This window comes from Cucurbita pepo, chromosome 11, assembly GCF_057944985.1.
Source record: "Cucurbita pepo subsp. pepo isolate OVF chromosome 11, ASM5794498v1, whole genome shotgun sequence".
Classification (NCBI taxonomy): Eukaryota; Viridiplantae; Streptophyta; class Magnoliopsida; order Cucurbitales; family Cucurbitaceae; genus Cucurbita; species Cucurbita pepo.
This window is the reverse complement of record NC_141808.1, coordinates 5,475,541-5,494,009: the sequence shown is the minus strand read 5'-3', so window position 1 is coordinate 5,494,009 and position 18,469 is coordinate 5,475,541. Positions and strand designations below refer to the sequence as shown.

At 40.0% G+C, this 18,469-nt stretch overlaps 1 protein-coding gene across 1 annotated transcript; it reads left to right on the top strand.

Moving 5' to 3' along the window:
• The first annotated feature begins 600 nt into the window (after positions 1-600).
• Positions 601-2,945, top strand: LOC111804940 (putative F-box protein PP2-B12). The gene is made up of 3 exons (XM_023689775.2): positions 601-1,035; positions 1,831-1,949; positions 2,096-2,945. The coding sequence occupies exons 1-3, from the start codon at positions 742-744 to the stop codon at positions 2,625-2,627; spliced, it is 945 nt and encodes a 314-aa protein (XP_023545543.1). The 5' UTR covers positions 601-741; the 3' UTR covers positions 2,628-2,945.
• The last annotated feature ends 15,524 nt before the right edge of the window (positions 2,946-18,469 follow it).

Sequence of the window (18,469 nt, the reverse complement as noted above, 5' to 3'; positions counted from 1 at the left end):
AAATTAGAGATTTTATTTAAAATCATTTAAGATTACTTAAAATTGAACTCAATAGCTTGATAGGTTGACTTATGTCTAAAAACATGCTTTTCAAAAGAACTTCACAAAGGGTAATACTCGAAAATTTAGGAGAGGATTGGTCAGGTGCAAGGAAAACTTACATTGCTTTTGAAGGAGGAGAATATCACGAGTTTAGAGGATGAAGATCGACCCGAGAAGTCTCGACGATGTGGAGTAACAGAGATGAGAGGCCTTTGAGAAAGCGAAGAATTATGTATCGATGTGTCAATTTGTGTTACGGTGTTAGATGATTTCGATTACTTCGTGCAATTTATTGCCAGAATTATTGCTCAATTGTAATCTAGGCTGGTTGTCAAAAATGTCTTTTCATTTCTTTTACTGCATCATAAATGAAAAATAATGTAAACATATTCAATAAAATTTTTAATTTAACAATTATGTCATGTCATAGATGTATTAGAAGAAATTTTAATTTTTATCTAAAATTAAAAATATATTTTTTTTTTAAATAAAAAAAAATTTGTGAATATTTTTATTAATTTAGTATATATTTTATTGTGAGAGAGAAGAAAGAGGGGAGAACCGACTGTAAGTAAGAAAAGGAAAGGAGCTGTTGAGCGCATACTCCAAGCTTAACCGCTAAGCTACCGTCCTTCCTTTCCCCTTTCTCCTTCTTTATAAATCCTCCTCTCAGATTTCCCTTTCAAACGCACAACACCCATGGCAAAGCCCAGGCCTACCGCCGCCGCGGTCGGCTTCTCCTCTCTCCCGGAGGGCTGCATCGCTCACATACTCTCCTTCACTTCTCCTCAGGACGTTTGCCGCTTCGCTTCCGTCTCCTCCACTTTTCGATCCGCCGCCGACGCGGACGCCATCTGGGAGCGCTTTCTCCCGCTCGAGTACGGCGCTGAAATTTCCGACGCCCTTTCCCACATTTTTCCTCCTTTTGCTTCCAAGAAGGAGCTCTATCTCCACCTCTGCCGCTTCCCTGTACTAATCCACTGCGGCGCCAAGGTAAAATTTCACTGCTATTCTTCATTTTCCACCCTAATTTCTGAAGGCACTTTTCGGTTTCTTATTGTTCTTAATTCGGCGATCAAAAGTATGCAGGTAGCTTACTAATAACCCTAAAATGTATAGATTTGAATACTTTTAAAATTGAAAAATCCTTATAAAATACCTCTGGATGCAACTATGAGTCTACCTAATCTTTCAACTGCAGTGTCAAATTTTTCTGTATCTTTTACAAATTTTTTCAAATTTTTTCTGCCATGAGATTGGAGCGAGAGTCCAAAACGATAGAAACATGCAGGTGTAAAACTGTAGCGGCATCACCTTTGATTTGATTGTTTTTTTCTCCGAATTGTTGCGTTGGAACTCTCACGCCCATGTTCCTGAGATTAACGACGCTGATTCCTATGAGAGTTTTGTTCTGTCTTTTATGAAAAAAAATAAAGAAAAATAGAAAGATACTTGGAGATAATTGGTTTGTCTGTTTGTTGGGGGTATAAATGTTATGAATCACTACTCTCCACTGATATTGTCCACTCAGATCTCAAAAGCCCTTTTACCAATAGAGATGATATTTCTTGCTTATGAACCCATGTCGTTTCCTTTCCTAAATTAGCTAATGGGGACTCCCTCCTAACCATTCTTATTCTTAACAATAAATAGATAATTTAGTTTTGAAAATCATGATTTGGAACTGTGATTGATGTTTTTGTTGTTGTTCTCTTCTTTTTGTTCTTGACAATAATAATGACCAAATTTCTAATATGGGCTGTTCTTATATCTCATTGATTCCTTCAGAGCTTTTCACTGGATAAAAAGACGGGCAAAAAATGCTACATGATCTCTCCAAGAGAGCTTTTCATTGTTTGGGGTGATGCTCCTAGGTATTGGAGGTGGACTTCTCCTCCTGGAGCAAGGTATAACTCTCTCTTACTCACCATTCATCCACTTCCCTACATAAATCAGCTAGTTCTGTACCACTTTTTAGTGTATCTTAGAGAATTCTGAGGATTTGTAATGATGATGTTGAGGCAGTATTTGATGATGAATTGTAACAAAACAGGTTTGGGGAGCTAGCAGAACTGGTGAGTGTGTGTTGGCTTGAGATCAGGGGCAAGATAGAGACACAGATGCTGTCTCCATGCACATTATATGCAGCCTATTTGGTGTTCAAGCCCACAACCTCCAACTATGGCTTCCAACACCACCCGGTCGAAGTCACTGTTGGCCTTGTTGGGACAGAAACTCCCAAGCAAAGTGTGTATTTAGATGTTGTAGATAGAGAATGGCGACAGCGCCACCCGACTTTGCTTAGGAGCTCCGGTCTCTTCAACCTTGGCAGACGCCGCATCATCGACACACAAGTAGCTGTGCCCCGTGAAATTACCAGGAATGACGCCCCTGCTGAGGACTGTGGTCACCGTGTCCCCAAGCAGAGGGAGGATGGGTGGTTGGAGGTTCAGCTTGGTGAATTCTTCCACAACGGAGTCGATGGGGAGCTCGAGATGAGCGTGTCGGAGGTCAAGGGTGGGTATTGGAAGGGTGGTCTGCTTATCCAGGGAGTTGAAATCAGGCCAAAAGCCTTGATAGCCTAATTATATAAGAAGAAAAAAGGGTTCTTTGGTTGTTTTATTTACCTAGATAGTAAGTACTTCATAGTGAGAATTTAAGTCGAGGCAAATCATTACCATGTGTAAATTCTTGAGAGCCTATCTTTTGACCCAACAGGTTTTGAAGGATTTTTAGAGTATTTGATCTGATGTGATCTTCTTCTGTGTTATAAGCATATGATTGGGTTTTACACTTGTAAATATGAACCATTGGAGATGTAACTTTAGCATGTATTATATGCCGAAGTCCTAGAATTGAATTTTTCCAACTATAGAATTTCTCAATAAAATTTTATTTGCTATGATTTTTTTTTTTTTTTTTTTTTGGCGGCCTATGATTCATTTTTTTGGCAACCCAATCCAAGAGTCCTCTTATCCGAGAGTCTATTTAAGAGTAAACTCAATCATTTTCATGACTCAATGTCAAATCGGTAAAAAATCGGAAAGAGAGTGACAAAAATCTTCGCTTAATTTGATAATTTTCCTTTTATTTTATTTTATTTTAAAGCAATAATAATATGATGATGATATTAATGACCAATGGTCATCGTTTGAATTTCTTTCCTTTCTTTAAAAAAAATAATAATAATAATACCATAGATTTAAAATTATTTTCTTTTATGTTTAAAATAATATTAATATTAAGTAATATGAAGTATCATAAGTTCAAACTTATTTGTTTATTTTTAATTTTCAAATATAATATTATATATAATTATTTTGATTTAGAAACAACTAAAACGACTGATAATGGTTACTCTTCCAAAACTTCACGTGTCATAGTTCGATTATATACTTTGATATCCATAATGTCAACTTAGTTGACACGTCATCACGTCTATTTTCTACTTCATCTTGTTTCGGGTATAATTTCTTCGTTTTAGTCTTGATTTTAGTGATTCAAAAGGCATTGGAATTATAATTCAAACCTTTACACTTTGGACACTTCAAAACACTAAAATTATTAGTAATTAAAAATAGGTTTGTTATCATTAAAACATCCGTTAATTAATTGATTTATATTAAATTTCAAAAAGCCAACGCATAACTCGCTCAAGATTAAGATCGAGTTACATATGATTATCTTGTAAAATATTAATATTCTTAATTAACAAATTTATAAAAAGAAATTAAATATTTTGTGACTCAATTTTTAAACATATGATATTTCCATTCACATTGTCTCCCCACGAACTATTTGAATTAAATTATTTGTTACAGTTACAAAGTGGGTAGTATCAGACACTCAACTATATCCATATACTATAAACTATTTAGGTTATTACTTAACATAATTATTTTATATGTTAATCTCATACGTTCCAGAGAAGATTGGAAGACACTTAAATTGTTTTTGTTTTTAATTGTTTGTATGAAAATAATATTATAAAAAAGATATTTAAAAATAATATTTAGATGGTAGGATCCCGGTAGCATGAAATATTATTAACATATTTTTTAATTTAAGTTTTAGTACAAACACAATTTAGAAACAACGGAAACATAGAATTCAATTTTTAGTGACGCAATTAAGTGAACATTCAAAATAGGTGAAGCCTAACATAAGTGAGAACAAATTCGAAAAATGAAAACAAGTAAATTTGGAGCTAGATACTTAGGCTAAGGCCAACCAATTAGTCTTACTATCGATTTGGTTGGAAAACTTATCGTATGTATGACGACACGTGTCCAGTGGCCTTTACACGTGTCGTTATGTTTTATGTTATATGATGATTTGATGATGTTATATGATAATATGAGATGATGACACGATATAATGACATGATGATGATGCATGTTAGCATGATGATGTAAGATGCATGATGATGAAATGACTTAATATGATGATACATATTAAGAAAATGTGCCAATATTAAATGTCATGATGTATGACAATAAGTTTTCTAAGACACAACTCTAATTCATGTTAATGATGATAAACATATGAAGCCAATGAATGTTACCTAGGATCATGTGTGAATGATGTGTAGGTTTGTGTCATAAGAATGATTTAAAGATGAAAAATATAGAGATCTCATGCATATTGTGTGTTCATATACATTGGGTTACTTCTCTGTTTATGATGATGAGTACGGACTCGTACACTATGATGATGATGATAATAATGACATGTCTTGTATGATGTTTGAAGGTTTGCTGACCTCTAAACGTCTGGCTACAGACAACTAGCTCAACTCTGATGGGTCTTTAGGTGTTTGAACCACCTGGGGACTCACGCTCTCACGTGTGGGTCATGTGTAAGGAAGTACTACATATCTAATTTTGTCCGGACTGAAGGTCACCTCTACGATGGTTTTACCGATAGATCCCTAATCATGAGTTGCATGCGTTTACAGTCCCTGACACCAATAGTGGGATCACTTACTGAATATTTCATAAAATACTCCACCCGTGTGCTAATTCTCTTTCAAGTAAAGGCAAGACACTCATGTATGACTGACGATGACATCGCAAATACAGACCATGACACATGCATAGGATACTAGTATTTCATTTCTTAGACTATAGGTTAGTATAAGATTTTTTTACTTGTGTGTTATTTGTTTTATTTAGTATTTTCAAACATGTAAGTCTATGATAGTGTTTTATGATAAAGTTTTAAATGTTAATTTCTAGATAAGAGAGTATGTTATGATGATGGTAACGATTTTAGGTTAGTAGAAATCTAGGGTCGTTACACTAATAAAGTTGAATTTTTATACCATAAATAATATTAAATTATAACTAAAATAATCATAATTATTATTAAAAATTAATCCAACATTTACGCGACTTTAGAGCCTAAATCCCAACAATATATACTTAGAGATAAGGAAATAATTGTTGAACATAACACTTTTGTGAGAAATATTCCCACTCATTATCAACATCATTCAAGAATAGATTACAAGACACTCATAGAAGCTACTTTGCTTGAAATTATTTGAGATGAAAAATTTAGTAAAATTTAGTTGGGTAGAAGGATATTTACGGTAAAGGCTAGAGGATTTATTTAAGTATCTAAATATTTATTTTTAAAATACCTAGATATTTTATTATTCTTAAAATATGTAAGTCTTTTACTTAAAATACATAAACAACGGACTAGTACAATTATTCGGTTTGACCTTATTGGGCTAGTGATTGTTTTTTCACACTCTCCACAATACTAGTCCTCATTTTTCATGCCACGTTGATCATCTGTCTTCTATAAACGCAACCAAATACTCGAAAGTAGCTAATCATAGGTTTATGTCTGATAGTGTCTCAAATAGTGAGAGGAAACTAATCTTTGGCTAGAGAAGCTTGTTGATCACTTGGGCAACACATCGCATAGTTTCACCCCAAAATCTTCTTGAAACATTATTTACGTGTAACATGCTTTGATAGATATTGATCGAACTCATTTGTTGTATTCCCTGTCATTGTATGAGCATAGACAACGAATCTTCATTCCTACTTCTCCTTCGATCATCGTCTTGAATTATTTAAATTTTGAGAATAGGTTAGAATTTTCTTTCATAAATAAAATCCACACATATTTCATGTAGTTATCAATTAACGTCACCATGTACCATATATCATTCATTGATGTTTGTTTCACTAGACCAAAAAAATTAGAGCAAATCAACTCTAACGGTTTCTTAGCTCTGAACTTTGAATCTTTGTATGGTAATAATTGATAAGTTTTACCATACTCACATCCAGCGCAAACATCATATGTTTCAACTTGAGCATGAATTTATCAATAAACACCTTCAACTTGTGGTAGCCAACATGCCCCAACCTTGTATGCCATATAACTATGGTTTTATTCTTTTGAGCCTTGTCTACATAGGAAACTCTATAGATAGCACGAATTTCACATTGGTTTCCTATTATCTTAAAATCTTCATAGACTTTCACATTTTTATCCCGAACAAGATGTGGTTTCCTAATGTTGTTAGTTGTGACACTTACAACAAATTCTTCTTTATAGCCGATCCATAATGAAAAAACAATATATTAACACCATATCAGATTTATTACTAGGCATGATTGTCATATTATCAATCTGAGTAATTGACAACTGTGTTTTGTTGTGGCTGTGTGTACCGCATGACTTCCTTTGTACTCTTTCTTGTCGCAAAATTTTCTCTGATCGCCAGTTATGCGGTTTGAGCATCCTGAATCAACGTTCGAGTCAATCTCATAATCGATATGCATTCCCACCATCGCCATGAGTACTAGTCCGTCTTCTTCTAAGGCACATAGTATGCCTGCATCCTATTCGTCCTCCATCTTCATTTTAGAGGTCTCCGCATTACTTTCGACATTATTTTTCTTGGGAAAAAAATCATTAGATATGTGGCCCTTCTTTCCACAGTTGTAGCAAATGCCTTCAAATCTCTTCCCTTGAGAACTCTTGATATGAACCAAGAACTCTTGATATGACACATCAAGAAGAATCAAGTTTCATTTATGCAACAAAGGCTTCAAGATACTTCAAGTGGGGCTTCATTTATTCTTAGATGGTTACAAATTGATGATGTATAATTGAAAACTAAATTTATAGTATTTCATTAATGTATTTTAAGTTTTAAGACTTTTTATTTACTTTTAGGTTACTTTTACCTAGTGTCAAATTATGATGATATATTATGAAGGTTACCACTCTTGAATCCTCCCGAAAGGTAGAGAGTTTCATTTTGAGGCTATATAAAGTCATGTCTGTTATGTTGACTTCTGACAATCGCGAGTAAATCATTGACGGAATAAAAATGGCTGAAGGAAAATTGTTGGAAGAAAAAAAATAACGGAAAAATATCAGAGAGAGAAAGTATGTGCTGAAGACACGATGGATAGTTATTTTCATTCCATTGACATATTTAAATAACCATCCTATCCTAAAATTAGCCGTAGTGGCACAAATCTTGCGCACAAAGTTGGCCCAAATGGCCAACAAAAAATATGCTCTTCCATGATACGTGGAGCGTTAATTCAGATATCTAAAAACAAAAAAAAAAAAAACAAAAAAGCAACTTAAGTTGAAGGAAACGTGTGAATAACCTAAAGAAGAAAAAACTATAGCTTTTATCTAGCAATCTCCTCCTAAAAGCTGTGTATATCTACCTTATTATTTGAACTCCGATTTTTTAGCATAGTTCTTCAAATTTTACCCGCGCCAGGGACTTGGTGAAAATGTCTCCAAACTGTTCCTCTGTTCGGATGAAATCAATCTTGATGAGCTTCCAATCTGCACATTCTCGGATGTAGTGGAATCTGATTTCTATGTGCTTGCTCCGATTGTGCAAAACTGAATTTTTGATCAGGAAGATCGTAGCTTTGTTGTCCACGTATAGCATTGGTGGATCACCTTATCTTCCGATGAGTTCTTCCATCAGTCGCGCAAGCCAGACCCCCTGTGTTGCCGCCGTTGAAGCGGCGATGTATTCTGCTTCGCAAGAAGACAAAGTAACTACCTTTTGTTTTGTTGATTGCCAGCAGATCGCGCCGCCTGAGAGGAAGTAAATCATCTCGCTAGTGCTCTTACAATCATCAACGTCACCGACCATGTCACTATCACTATAGCCGACCAGCTCAAGCTTCTTCTTTCCTCTCCCTGCGCAGTATCTCACACCCCAGCGTTCGTACCACATAGCATAGGATGCGCTTGACAACCACAAGATGCTCCTCCCAAAGTGCTTCCATATTCCTACTCACGTATCCAATGGAATAAGCAAGGTCAGGGCGTGTGTTTACCAGATAGCGCAGGTTCCCAACAACGCCGTAGTAATTGGTGGAGTCAACTGCCGTTGTAGTGCTGGCTTTCCTTAGTTGGAATCAGGCTTCCATTGGCGTCCTTGTAGGGTTACTGTCCGCTAGCCTAGTTGTGTCCAACAGCTTCTTTGCATACGCACCTTGACAGATGGTGATGTCGGCATTGCACTTCGATGCCGAGGTAGTAGCTGAGCACACCGAGATCACGCATCTTGAAGTTCTTTGACATCTCCCTCTTAAATCTTCTAAGGACTTCCATGTCACCTCTAGTGATTATGAGGTCGTCGACGTACACTCCTACGATTAGTCGCTGCTCGCTGTGGCCGTGCGTGTACATGCCATGCTTAGAGGCACAGCACTTGAACTTTAGCAACAACAGGGTACTGTCGAGCTTCGCGTTCCAGACTCATGGAGCTTGCCGAAGCCCATAGAGTGCCTTGTGTAGGCACAATACCTTGTCAGGATTGTCGTTGTCCAAGAAGCCCGGTGGTTGTCAAACCTAGACGGTCTCCTTCAACTCTCTGCTGAGGAATTCGAATTTCACGTCTATGTGGTGGACCTCCCAGAAATGGTGTGTCGTGATTGCCAGCAATAGGCGGAAAAATTCTAACCTTGCCACCAGTGCGAATACCTCCTCGAAGTTCAATTCTTGCTTCTGGACGTAGCCCTTTCACAACTTCTCCCTCTTCGTTACGCTTCAGTTTGAAGACCCATTTTAGCCCTATGGCTCAGTGTCCCGGCGGCATGTCCTCCAGACTTCACGTCTTGTTCTTAGTGATGGATGTCATCTCCTCCTGCATTGTCTTCAGCCAGCATGGGTTCCTTTCTGATTCGGAGAAAGTGTTCGGCTCATCTACGCTGATGGCATGCAATTCACCACCTCTTGTTCGAGTTCGCGCGTTGCCAATCTAGGTGGTTCACCTCCTCCCACTAGGTCTTCCATCCTCCAGTACCTGGCCACCAGATCATCATCATGATCAGCATACCGCATCGAATCTGCAGTCCGTGGTGTTGCAAACTCCACTGGTTCAGGGGGTGTAGCTGTTGGCAGCGGTGACGGTTCCCGATGCTGCGCTCCTCCTTCACCCAGCTCGGTGACGAGGTACTCCACCGTGAATTGATTTTAGTTTTGGTCTGCCTCGATCACATCATTCCACTGCCAGAAGGTGCTTTTGTTGAAGATGACTTTGCGAGACACGTGAGTTCGCCCCCGCAGATCATAGAGCCTGTACGCCTTGCTCCCGGGTTTGTAGCTGATGAAGAAGACCTTCAACCCCCTCGGATTAGGCTTGGCGAGGTGGGGACGCGCTACCTACATGTATGCGATGCAGCCGAACACTCGAAGATGATGTACCGCTGGCTTCTTGTTGTACCAGGCCTCATGTGGCGTCTTCCCGTCGAGGCTTCACGTTGGCAACTGATTGAGGTGATAGACGGTCTTCATTATCGCCTCTCCCCAGAACCTCCCAGGCATCCTGGCCGCATCAGTAGTAATGACCATGTTGTCTCAACGATGGTCTGATTTTGGCGTTCCACCACCCCGTTCTGTTCGGGGGAGTAGGGCGCCGTTAGTTGCCGCTGCATGTTGAGCTCGTCGTAGTACTTATCGAAGCTCGCTGAGGTGAATTATCTACCTCGATCCGTGCGCAACATTAGCATCTTCTTACCGCATTCAGCCTGGCTCGCGCTTGAATGCGCTTAATCACCTCTATCGCCTCACTTTTCGCTTGCAGCAGGATCAACCACATAAAGCGGCTTTTGTCATCGACCAGCAGGAGGAAGAGGGTCTTGCTGCTTGGGTCCACCGGCTTGATGGGCCCACAGATATCACTGTGTACGAGCTCCAACGGCTCATCGGTGTGGTAGGATGCCTGAGACGGAAAGGGGGTGTGCCTCTGCTTGCCGATGAGACACCCGTCGCACAACCTGTTCACTCCTTCGATTGTTGGCAAACCGTGCACCATCTCCCCCTTGTGTAGTTTTTGTAGAGCATGAAAGTTCAGGTGCCCGTACCTTGCATGCCACCTCCAAACTAATTCTTTAGTCCTGGTAGAGAGGCTGACCGGTTGCTCTATCTCCAACTCCAGGATGTAAAGATGGTTTGTCGTGCGCCGAACTTGCGCGAGCAGCCGTCGTCGATCATTGCAGATTTTGAGTAGTCGGCACTCGAAGGAAATGAAGCAGCCGACCTCATCGAGTTGACCCAAGCTCACAAGGTTAGCCTTGAGCCTCAAGATGAAGTAGACGCCGGTCAGCTTGCGGTGCTCGCCTCCCTTGTCAACAAACAGGATGGTGTCGCGCCCTTCGATCTCGACGACGAAGTTGTCACCGAATTTCATCGTCCCACAAATCCCCGAATCAAGCTTGGAGAACGCAGATCTAGCCTGGGTCATATGGCTTATTGTCCCTGTGTCGAGGACCCATCGTTGGTGCTCTTGCTGCTCGCCCCTCTCGCCGATCTGAGCAAACACTTGCTCCTTCTTTAGTTGAATCGGATCCCCAACCGGTGCCTTTGTTACGCCCATCTTCAATTGAATCGGCTCCCCAGCCAGTGCCTTTGTTACGCCAAGCTGGAGCTCTCCATCGAGTTGACCCAGGCTCACAAGGTTAGCCTTGAGCCTTGAGATGAAGTAGACGCCGATCAGCTTGCGGTGGTCGCCTCCCTTGCCGATGAAAAGGATGGTGTCTCGCCTCTCTTTGTTCCTGAGCTTGCTCCAAAAATTCGGTGGCCCTTTTTCTGGATTGGCCCGCCGCCATCGCTCGACTCCTTCTTTTGATCCCCCTCTTTCCCGTGTGTGCACCTGCGAGATTTCCATGGCTTCTTACTGACTTTGAGGCTGGAGGACCCGTTGATCTCGCTGGTGTTGTCGCGGAGCTTTAGGCGTGCAAGCCATTCCTCCTCAGTGAGGAGTAGACGAACCTCCTTGTCGATAGTTGAAACGGCATTCTTCTTTCGCTTCTTGACGTTACGCAGTCCTCCGGTCACCTCTTCTACCGTTAGGTCGTTCATGTCAAGTAATGTCTCGATTGAAATCGCGATTTGCTCAAGGTGATCTGGGGCGACCTCTGCAACATCTTCTTCATGATCTCTGTCTCGCTGATGCTTCCACTGAGAGTAGTGATGCTGTTGGCAAGCCCCGTGATCCACATTGAAAAGTTGATTATCTCTGTCTCACTGATGCTCCCACTGAGAGTGGTGATACTGTTGGCAAGCTCCGTGATCCACATTAAAAAAGTCACCGACGGATTCACCATCCTTAAAGCGGATCTCCGAGAGCTCCTCTTCCACAGCTGCTCGATGTTGGATTCCCGCACTCGCAGCACCACCAACCCGATGGGATTTGATTCCCTCCGAGGTTGATTGCGCGGTGCACTTGGTAGAGAGAGACGCCAACATCTCTGGAGGCACAGATCGTAAATATGGCGGCGAACGCTAGCCAATCCTTTCGATACTCGATCGTTTCTCCTTCCTCCGGCTCCGACAGCATGCCACAACCCTTGCGCCTGTAGGTTGACGCGCATCAACAAGGCCCCACTCGTTGTAGTAGTGGTGATGCTGTTGGCAAGCCCCGTGACCCACATTAAAAAGTCATCGACGGATTCGCCGTCCTTGAAGGGGATCTCCGAGAGCTCCTCTTCCACAGCTGCTCGATGTTGGATTCCCGCACTCGCAGCACCACCAACCCGACGGGATTTGATTCCCTCCCAGGTTGATTGCATGGTGCGCTTGGTGGAGAGAGATGCCAACATCTCTGGAGGCACAGACCGATCGTTTCTCCTTCCTCCGACTCCGACAGCATGCCACAACCCTTGTGCCTATAGGTAGGTTGACGCCCATCAACAAGGCCCCACTCATTGTGGTAGTGGTGATGCTATTAGCAAGTCCCGTGATCCACATTAAAAAGTCACCGATGGATTCGCCGTCCTTAAAGCGGATCTCTGAGAGCTCATCTTCCACAGCTGCTCGATGTTGGATTCTCGCACTCACAGCACCACCCAACCAACCCGTCGCACTCACAGCACCACCCAACCAACCCAACGGGATTTGATTCCCTCCCAGGTTGATTGTGCGGTGCGCTTGGTGGAGAGAGACGCCAACATCTCTAGAGGCACAAACCGTAAATATGGTGGCGAACGCCAGCCAATCCTCTCAATAATACTCGATCGTTTCTCCTTCCTCCGGCTCTGACAGCATGCTACAACCCTTGTGCCTGTAGGTTGACGCACATCAACAAGGTCCCACTCGTTGTAGTTGGACCTGTTAGAGCATCGGGTACTGGCACAGAGGCACTCGATGACGACGTGGAGGAGTGAGTGAGCCTGCTCGAGATGGACCCCACGATGTGTGTATTTTCACGCATTGAATTTTCTTCTACTTGAACCTGAGACCTAGACCTGTGTGTTCTTAGGTCGATGTTCTAACCAATTGAGCTAATCAACTTGACTTTTGATAAAGTCGGCTCCTCTGCAATGATATACCACCGGTGGATTAAACCTGGCTCTAATACCACTTGTTGACTTCTGACAATCGCGAGGAAATCGTCGATGGAATAAAAACGACCGAAGGAAATTTGTTGGAAGAAAAAAATAACGGAAAAATAACAGAGAGAGGAAGTATGCGCTAAAGACCCGATGGATAGTTATTTTCATTCAGTTGACATATTTAAATAACCATTTTATCCTAAAACTAGTCGTAGTGGCACAAATCTTGCGTACAAAGTTGGCCCAAATGGCCAGCAAAAAATAGGCTCTTCCATTATAGGTGTAGCATTAATTCAAATATCCAAAAACAAAAAAAAACAACTAACTAAGTTTAAGGAAAACGTGTGAATAACCTAAATAAGGAAAAACCATAGCTTTTATCTAACATGTTATATTTGTAAAATAGAATTGTAATATGTAGTAAAAAGAGCATTTGTGCTTTCTTTAGCCAAAGACTAAGGTTTCTTTATAATTATATGTAGTTTAGATTTTATGTTTAGAATCATTCAAGTTTGACATGATTAATCTTGCTGGTGGGGTGATTCGAATCTCAAAGAAGTTTTTTTTACTTGTGTAGAGTGCTTCATGCAGCTTATGGTTGGGGCTAAGTTTTCTTACCATTTTTGTATCCATGTGGTTTATGGTTACTCCAACTTTACTTGTGTAGAGTGCTTCTTCTTCACTCTTCAACATGATGCCTCCCATTTGTATAGTCATGGTTTCTTGGCTTGTTGGCAAATTTTCAAACTCTATAAGTGATGGTTGAGCGTCAATAATGAGCTTTTATATTCTGGTCGCAATCCATGGATGATGATCCTTTTCATTCGAGCTTCTCAATGACAGACTTCGGATCTAGTTCAATAATCTCAACACATCGACTTGACCCTACCGAAGTACTAAGCAATCATCATGTTGCGTTGTAAGATTGATAGTAGCTCGTTCTCCAGAAGTTATAGTCTCTTATCGTTCTTCTGTTAGAAAACATTATGAACATGTCTCATGGTTCTTTTGGCGTCTTGTCATCTCAAATGTGTTCCAACATCTCTTCTTCGACTGTGGTCTTTAAGAGAAACATTGTCTTGTCTGTCTTAATTCTCCATTTGCGCAAGGTGTCATTAGCATCCTCCTCTGGCAGTGTAATTTCGCTTTCGCCAAGGACCTCCAAAGGTCTTGTTTTTGTAGATAGAACATCATGCATGTTACCCACATGTTATAGTTGTTTTTGTTGAGTTTCTTGATTCTTCCATCAACTTGGAGATCACCCATTGTGTTGCCAGTATCTCAGTAATATAGAACAAGCTAGTTTTCGATATAAAACTTGCAAAGTCAACTCAAGACACAAAGAAACTCACTCACTAACAATCTCAAGAAGCTATTTATGATGTGAGAGATCAATTAAAGCTGCAACCATAGAGTATACTAAGAGTTTCAAGAGATTTGACAACCTATATCAACCTTGCTCTAATACCAGATTGTTGAACATAATTTTTTTGTGTGAGAAATGTTAGGTTATGTAGTCTGCTGCTTGTTTATATCTTACTCCATGGTTATACATAGGAAAACTATATATGATAAATGACATATAAAGTAAATGGTTATATACAGTAAACAACTATGTATAATAAAATGTTATATATGATAAAGTTATAGGTAGATAGTTATGTATAGTAGATAACTATATATAGTAAATTGAACCATCTAGATAGAATATGTGAGTTGTTGTGCAGTTCTAACAACTGGTATTAGAGTTAGGCGAGATTCACCATGATCTATGAAGATGGAAAGCTCAAATATTGTAATTGAGAAGTTTGATGGATCTGATTTTGGTTTCTTTAGGATGCAAATTGAAGATTATCAATACTAGAAAGATCTTCTCGAGCCTCTTTCTAGGTGAAGTCAGATACCATGATCACGGAGTAGTGAAAGTTCAAGGAGTGGTAGGCTTTAGCATTGATCTGATTGGCGCCGTCCAGAAAGGTGACGTTCAATATTGTCAACGAGAATATAACGTCAAATTTGTTGAAGGTGTTGTTGAATATGTACGAAAAACCAAAGAGGAAACAAAATCACAAAGCTAGATATGAGGATGATTATGTAAATTCAACAGAAGATATCAAGGATGCTCTAAGTCTTAGTGAGGACAACCCGACTGAATCCTAGATTTTGAACTCAGGTCATTGCTTCATTCATTTCTAAGTAAGGATTGTTTCCAAATTTTAAATCATGAAATTTTGGGAATGTATATCTTGTCGACAACAAAATCTTGAAGATTAAAGGGAAGAGGGATCAAAATTTAACATGTTAAGTCGTGTATGCTCGTTGTCGACAACAAAATCCTTGATTTTGGCACATGCTCATTGTCGAGTCGCGTGAGTGTTGTTCGCTTGACGTCTACTTGGAGAAAGTTAAACATGTGTCAAATGCTAAGTTATGTATGTCAAGCATCCTAAGTCTAGGTTTTGACGACTATGGGCTGTGTTGCTTTGTGTGTTGTGTGCACGTTGATGGGCCTAGACTTGGAACGTTGAGCAAATGACATCTACGAGCTGGATCGTGGGTTGTATGGCTTGTTAAAATATCATCACTAGCCCAATAGGGTGAAGTCCAACCATTGTATGAGTAATTATATTTATGTTAAAAAAATAATTTAGGGATTTTAGAAATAAATTTAGGAAAATGATTTAAGGATATTAGGAATAAATTTAGGAAAATGATTTAGATATTTTAGGAATAGATTGCCTACTATCTAGTAATCACCTAAAAATAGGAAATAGAGTCAAAGGTTCAGTTGAATGAATAGAAAGGAGTATTTCTCTTTTACAGTGAAAGCAAGCAAGAAAGAGGAGCCCGAGCAAGCAAGCAAGAAAGAAAGTCAGCAAGCAATCAAGGAGTTAAGGAGAATGCTTCCTTCATTTATTCTTTAACTGTAAAGAAAGGATCATGAATCTTGAGTTGAGGATTGATTGACTATTCACAATCACTCATGGGAATAGAGGTTTAGGAGAAGAGAAAGAATAGTTCCACCCTCGCTCGGGAAATGAAAGAAACAATAGGCAGAGGTGAATGAGTTTACAGTTCAATCCGTCTCATGAATAAGGAGTGGTTACAGGAGAGTCAAAGAGTGAAAGGTGAACAATCACTAGGTTCAAGAGCAGGAGAATTCATCTTTCTTGTCTTGATTTCGGCTTGACTTCCTGTTCAGGTTCAGTAGCTCATTCATTTACTCTCCTATAAAGGAATAGAATATCAAATTCTTCTTTTTTCACTGTAATAGGTTCTGTCCTATGAATCAAGATTCCCCCTTCAAACACACACTATCAACTCTCGTCTTCTTCCTTCTTTCACTCTTAAGTCTCATTCATTGGATTCTCCCTTCAAACACACACTCACTTCCAACTCTGTCTTCGTCTTCTTCCTTTTCTTTGATTTACTCTCCTGTAAAGTCTCATTCATCAATATCCCTCCACCCTATTTAGTTCAAATCCCAAGAAGTCCCAAGCAATACAAATTAGTAGTTTCTGTAGAGTGTCTTGTAAATTTCTTCTCGATTGGTCTTAATAAAGTGTGCGAGTGTTTCCCACAGAGAGTTGTGTTCAACAATCTGGTATCAGAGCGAGGTTAGTGTAAGTTGTCAATCTCTTGGAATTCTTAGTATGCTCTGTGGTTGCTGCTTTGTCTGATCTTCCACATCAGAAACAATTTCTTGAGATTACTAATGTGTGAGTTTTCTTTGTGTCTTGAGTAGTCTGTGACTCTGCAAGTCTTGTATCAAAAGAGCTTGTTTGGTATTATTGAGATATAGCCGACACCATAGGTGATCTCCAAATCGTTGGAGGAATCAAGAAACTCAACAACAACTACTACAATACGTGGGCAAAATGCATGATGTCCTATTTACAAGGACATGATCTTTGGGAGATCGATGGCAGGTGCAAAGCCACGCCGCCAGAGGAGAATTCTAACGGCGCCTTGCAATGTTTGGCTTGAAGGCCACAATCGGAGAAGCGATGTTAGAGCATATTTGGGATGACAAGACACCAAAAGAAGCATGAGACACGTTCGTGTTGTTCTCAAAGAAGAACGATACGAGACTACAACTTCTGGAGAACGAGTTGTTGTCAATTTCACAACGTGACATGGCGATTGCTCAGTACTTCCATAGAATCAAATCGATCTATCGGGAGATTACTGAACTAGACCCAAAGTTCGTAATTGGAGAAGATCGAATGAAGAGGATCATAATCCACGGATTGCGACCAGAATATCGAAGCTTCATTATTGTTGTACAAAGATAGGCCACTCAACCATCACTTGTAGAGTTTGAAAATTTGTTAGCCAGCCAAGAAGTCATGACTAAACAAATAGGAGGCATCAGGGTGAAGAAGAAGCACTCTACACAAGTGAAAGTCAAAGCAATAATAGGTCGTCTACCAAACGTGGATACAATGGTGACAAAAGAAGAAGTCACCAAGGAACTGTACAACCAGGGAGAGCTCAGAAGAACGATAACAATAACTCTCAATGGAAGAGATTTGAAGGCATTTGCTACAATTGCGGGAAGAAGAGCCACATGTCTAGAGATTGTTGGTCCAAGAAAAAAATCTGTTGAAAGGAATGTGGCATCTTCCAACATGGAGATGGAGGAGGAATGGGATGCAAAGGTATTGTATGCCATAGAAGAAGATGAGCAAGCACTCATGGCGATGATGGGAGACTATATCGATTATGAGAATGATTGGATCGTTGATTCAGGATGTTCAAACCACATGATTGACGATCAGAGTGACGCAATTGAAGTAGAGTGGCCCTCGAAGAAGGAAGTATTATCAAACTTAGACAACATTGAAGAAATTCTTCCACATAAGATGGGGGAGCAAATTGTACACTTTTTCTTAAATGTTGATGTACCTGAAGATCCAAGTGACACTAATACTAGTGAGCAAGAAGTGACTCAACCAAGTGAACCTAGTGAAAATGAAATGACACCTCAACAACACAGCTTGGGAGAAAGCGATGGAGGAAGAAATTATAGCCTTGGAGCAAAATCAAACTTGGGAACTAATACCAAGACCAGAAGATGTCAAATCCATCTCTTGCAAGTGGGCTTACGAAATAATGTGTCTCTCGGATGAATCAATCAAAAGAAACAAGACTCAATATGTAGCTCAAGGGTTCTCTCAAGAATATGGACTAGACTATGATGAAACGTTTTGTCCAGTGGGAAAGATAACTATCATACAGGTTCCTCTAGTACTTTTGGTAAATAAAGAATGGAAATTATGGCAAATGGATATGAAGAATGCTCTCCTGAACGGTGAGTTAAACAGAGAGTTCTACATGGACCAACCGAAGAAATTCGAAAATGAAGTTGGAGTTATTTGTCAATATATGCAAAGTTTGAAGAAGCCCCATTTGGATGCGGCACGATGGATCTTGAGATATGTCAAAGGTACAATCAATTACGATCATTTGTACAAAAGAAGCGATGACAAGAAGCTAGCTGGATATAGTGATGTCGACTTGTCAGGAGACCACGATACCCGAAGTTCAATCACTGGGTATGTGTTCAAGCTCGGTTCGACAAT

Coding starts and splice junctions, on each gene's coding strand:
- LOC111804940 (XM_023689775.2), top strand. CDS start 742: ATGGCAAAGCCCAGGCCTACCGCCGCCGCGGTCGGCTTCTCCTCTCTC. Junction 1,036..1,830: donor TAATCCACTGCGGCGCCAAG/GTAAAATTTCAC, acceptor TGATTCCTTCAG/AGCTTTTCACTGGATAAAAA. Junction 1,950..2,095: donor ACTTCTCCTCCTGGAGCAAG/GTATAACTCTCT, acceptor GTAACAAAACAG/GTTTGGGGAGCTAGCAGAAC.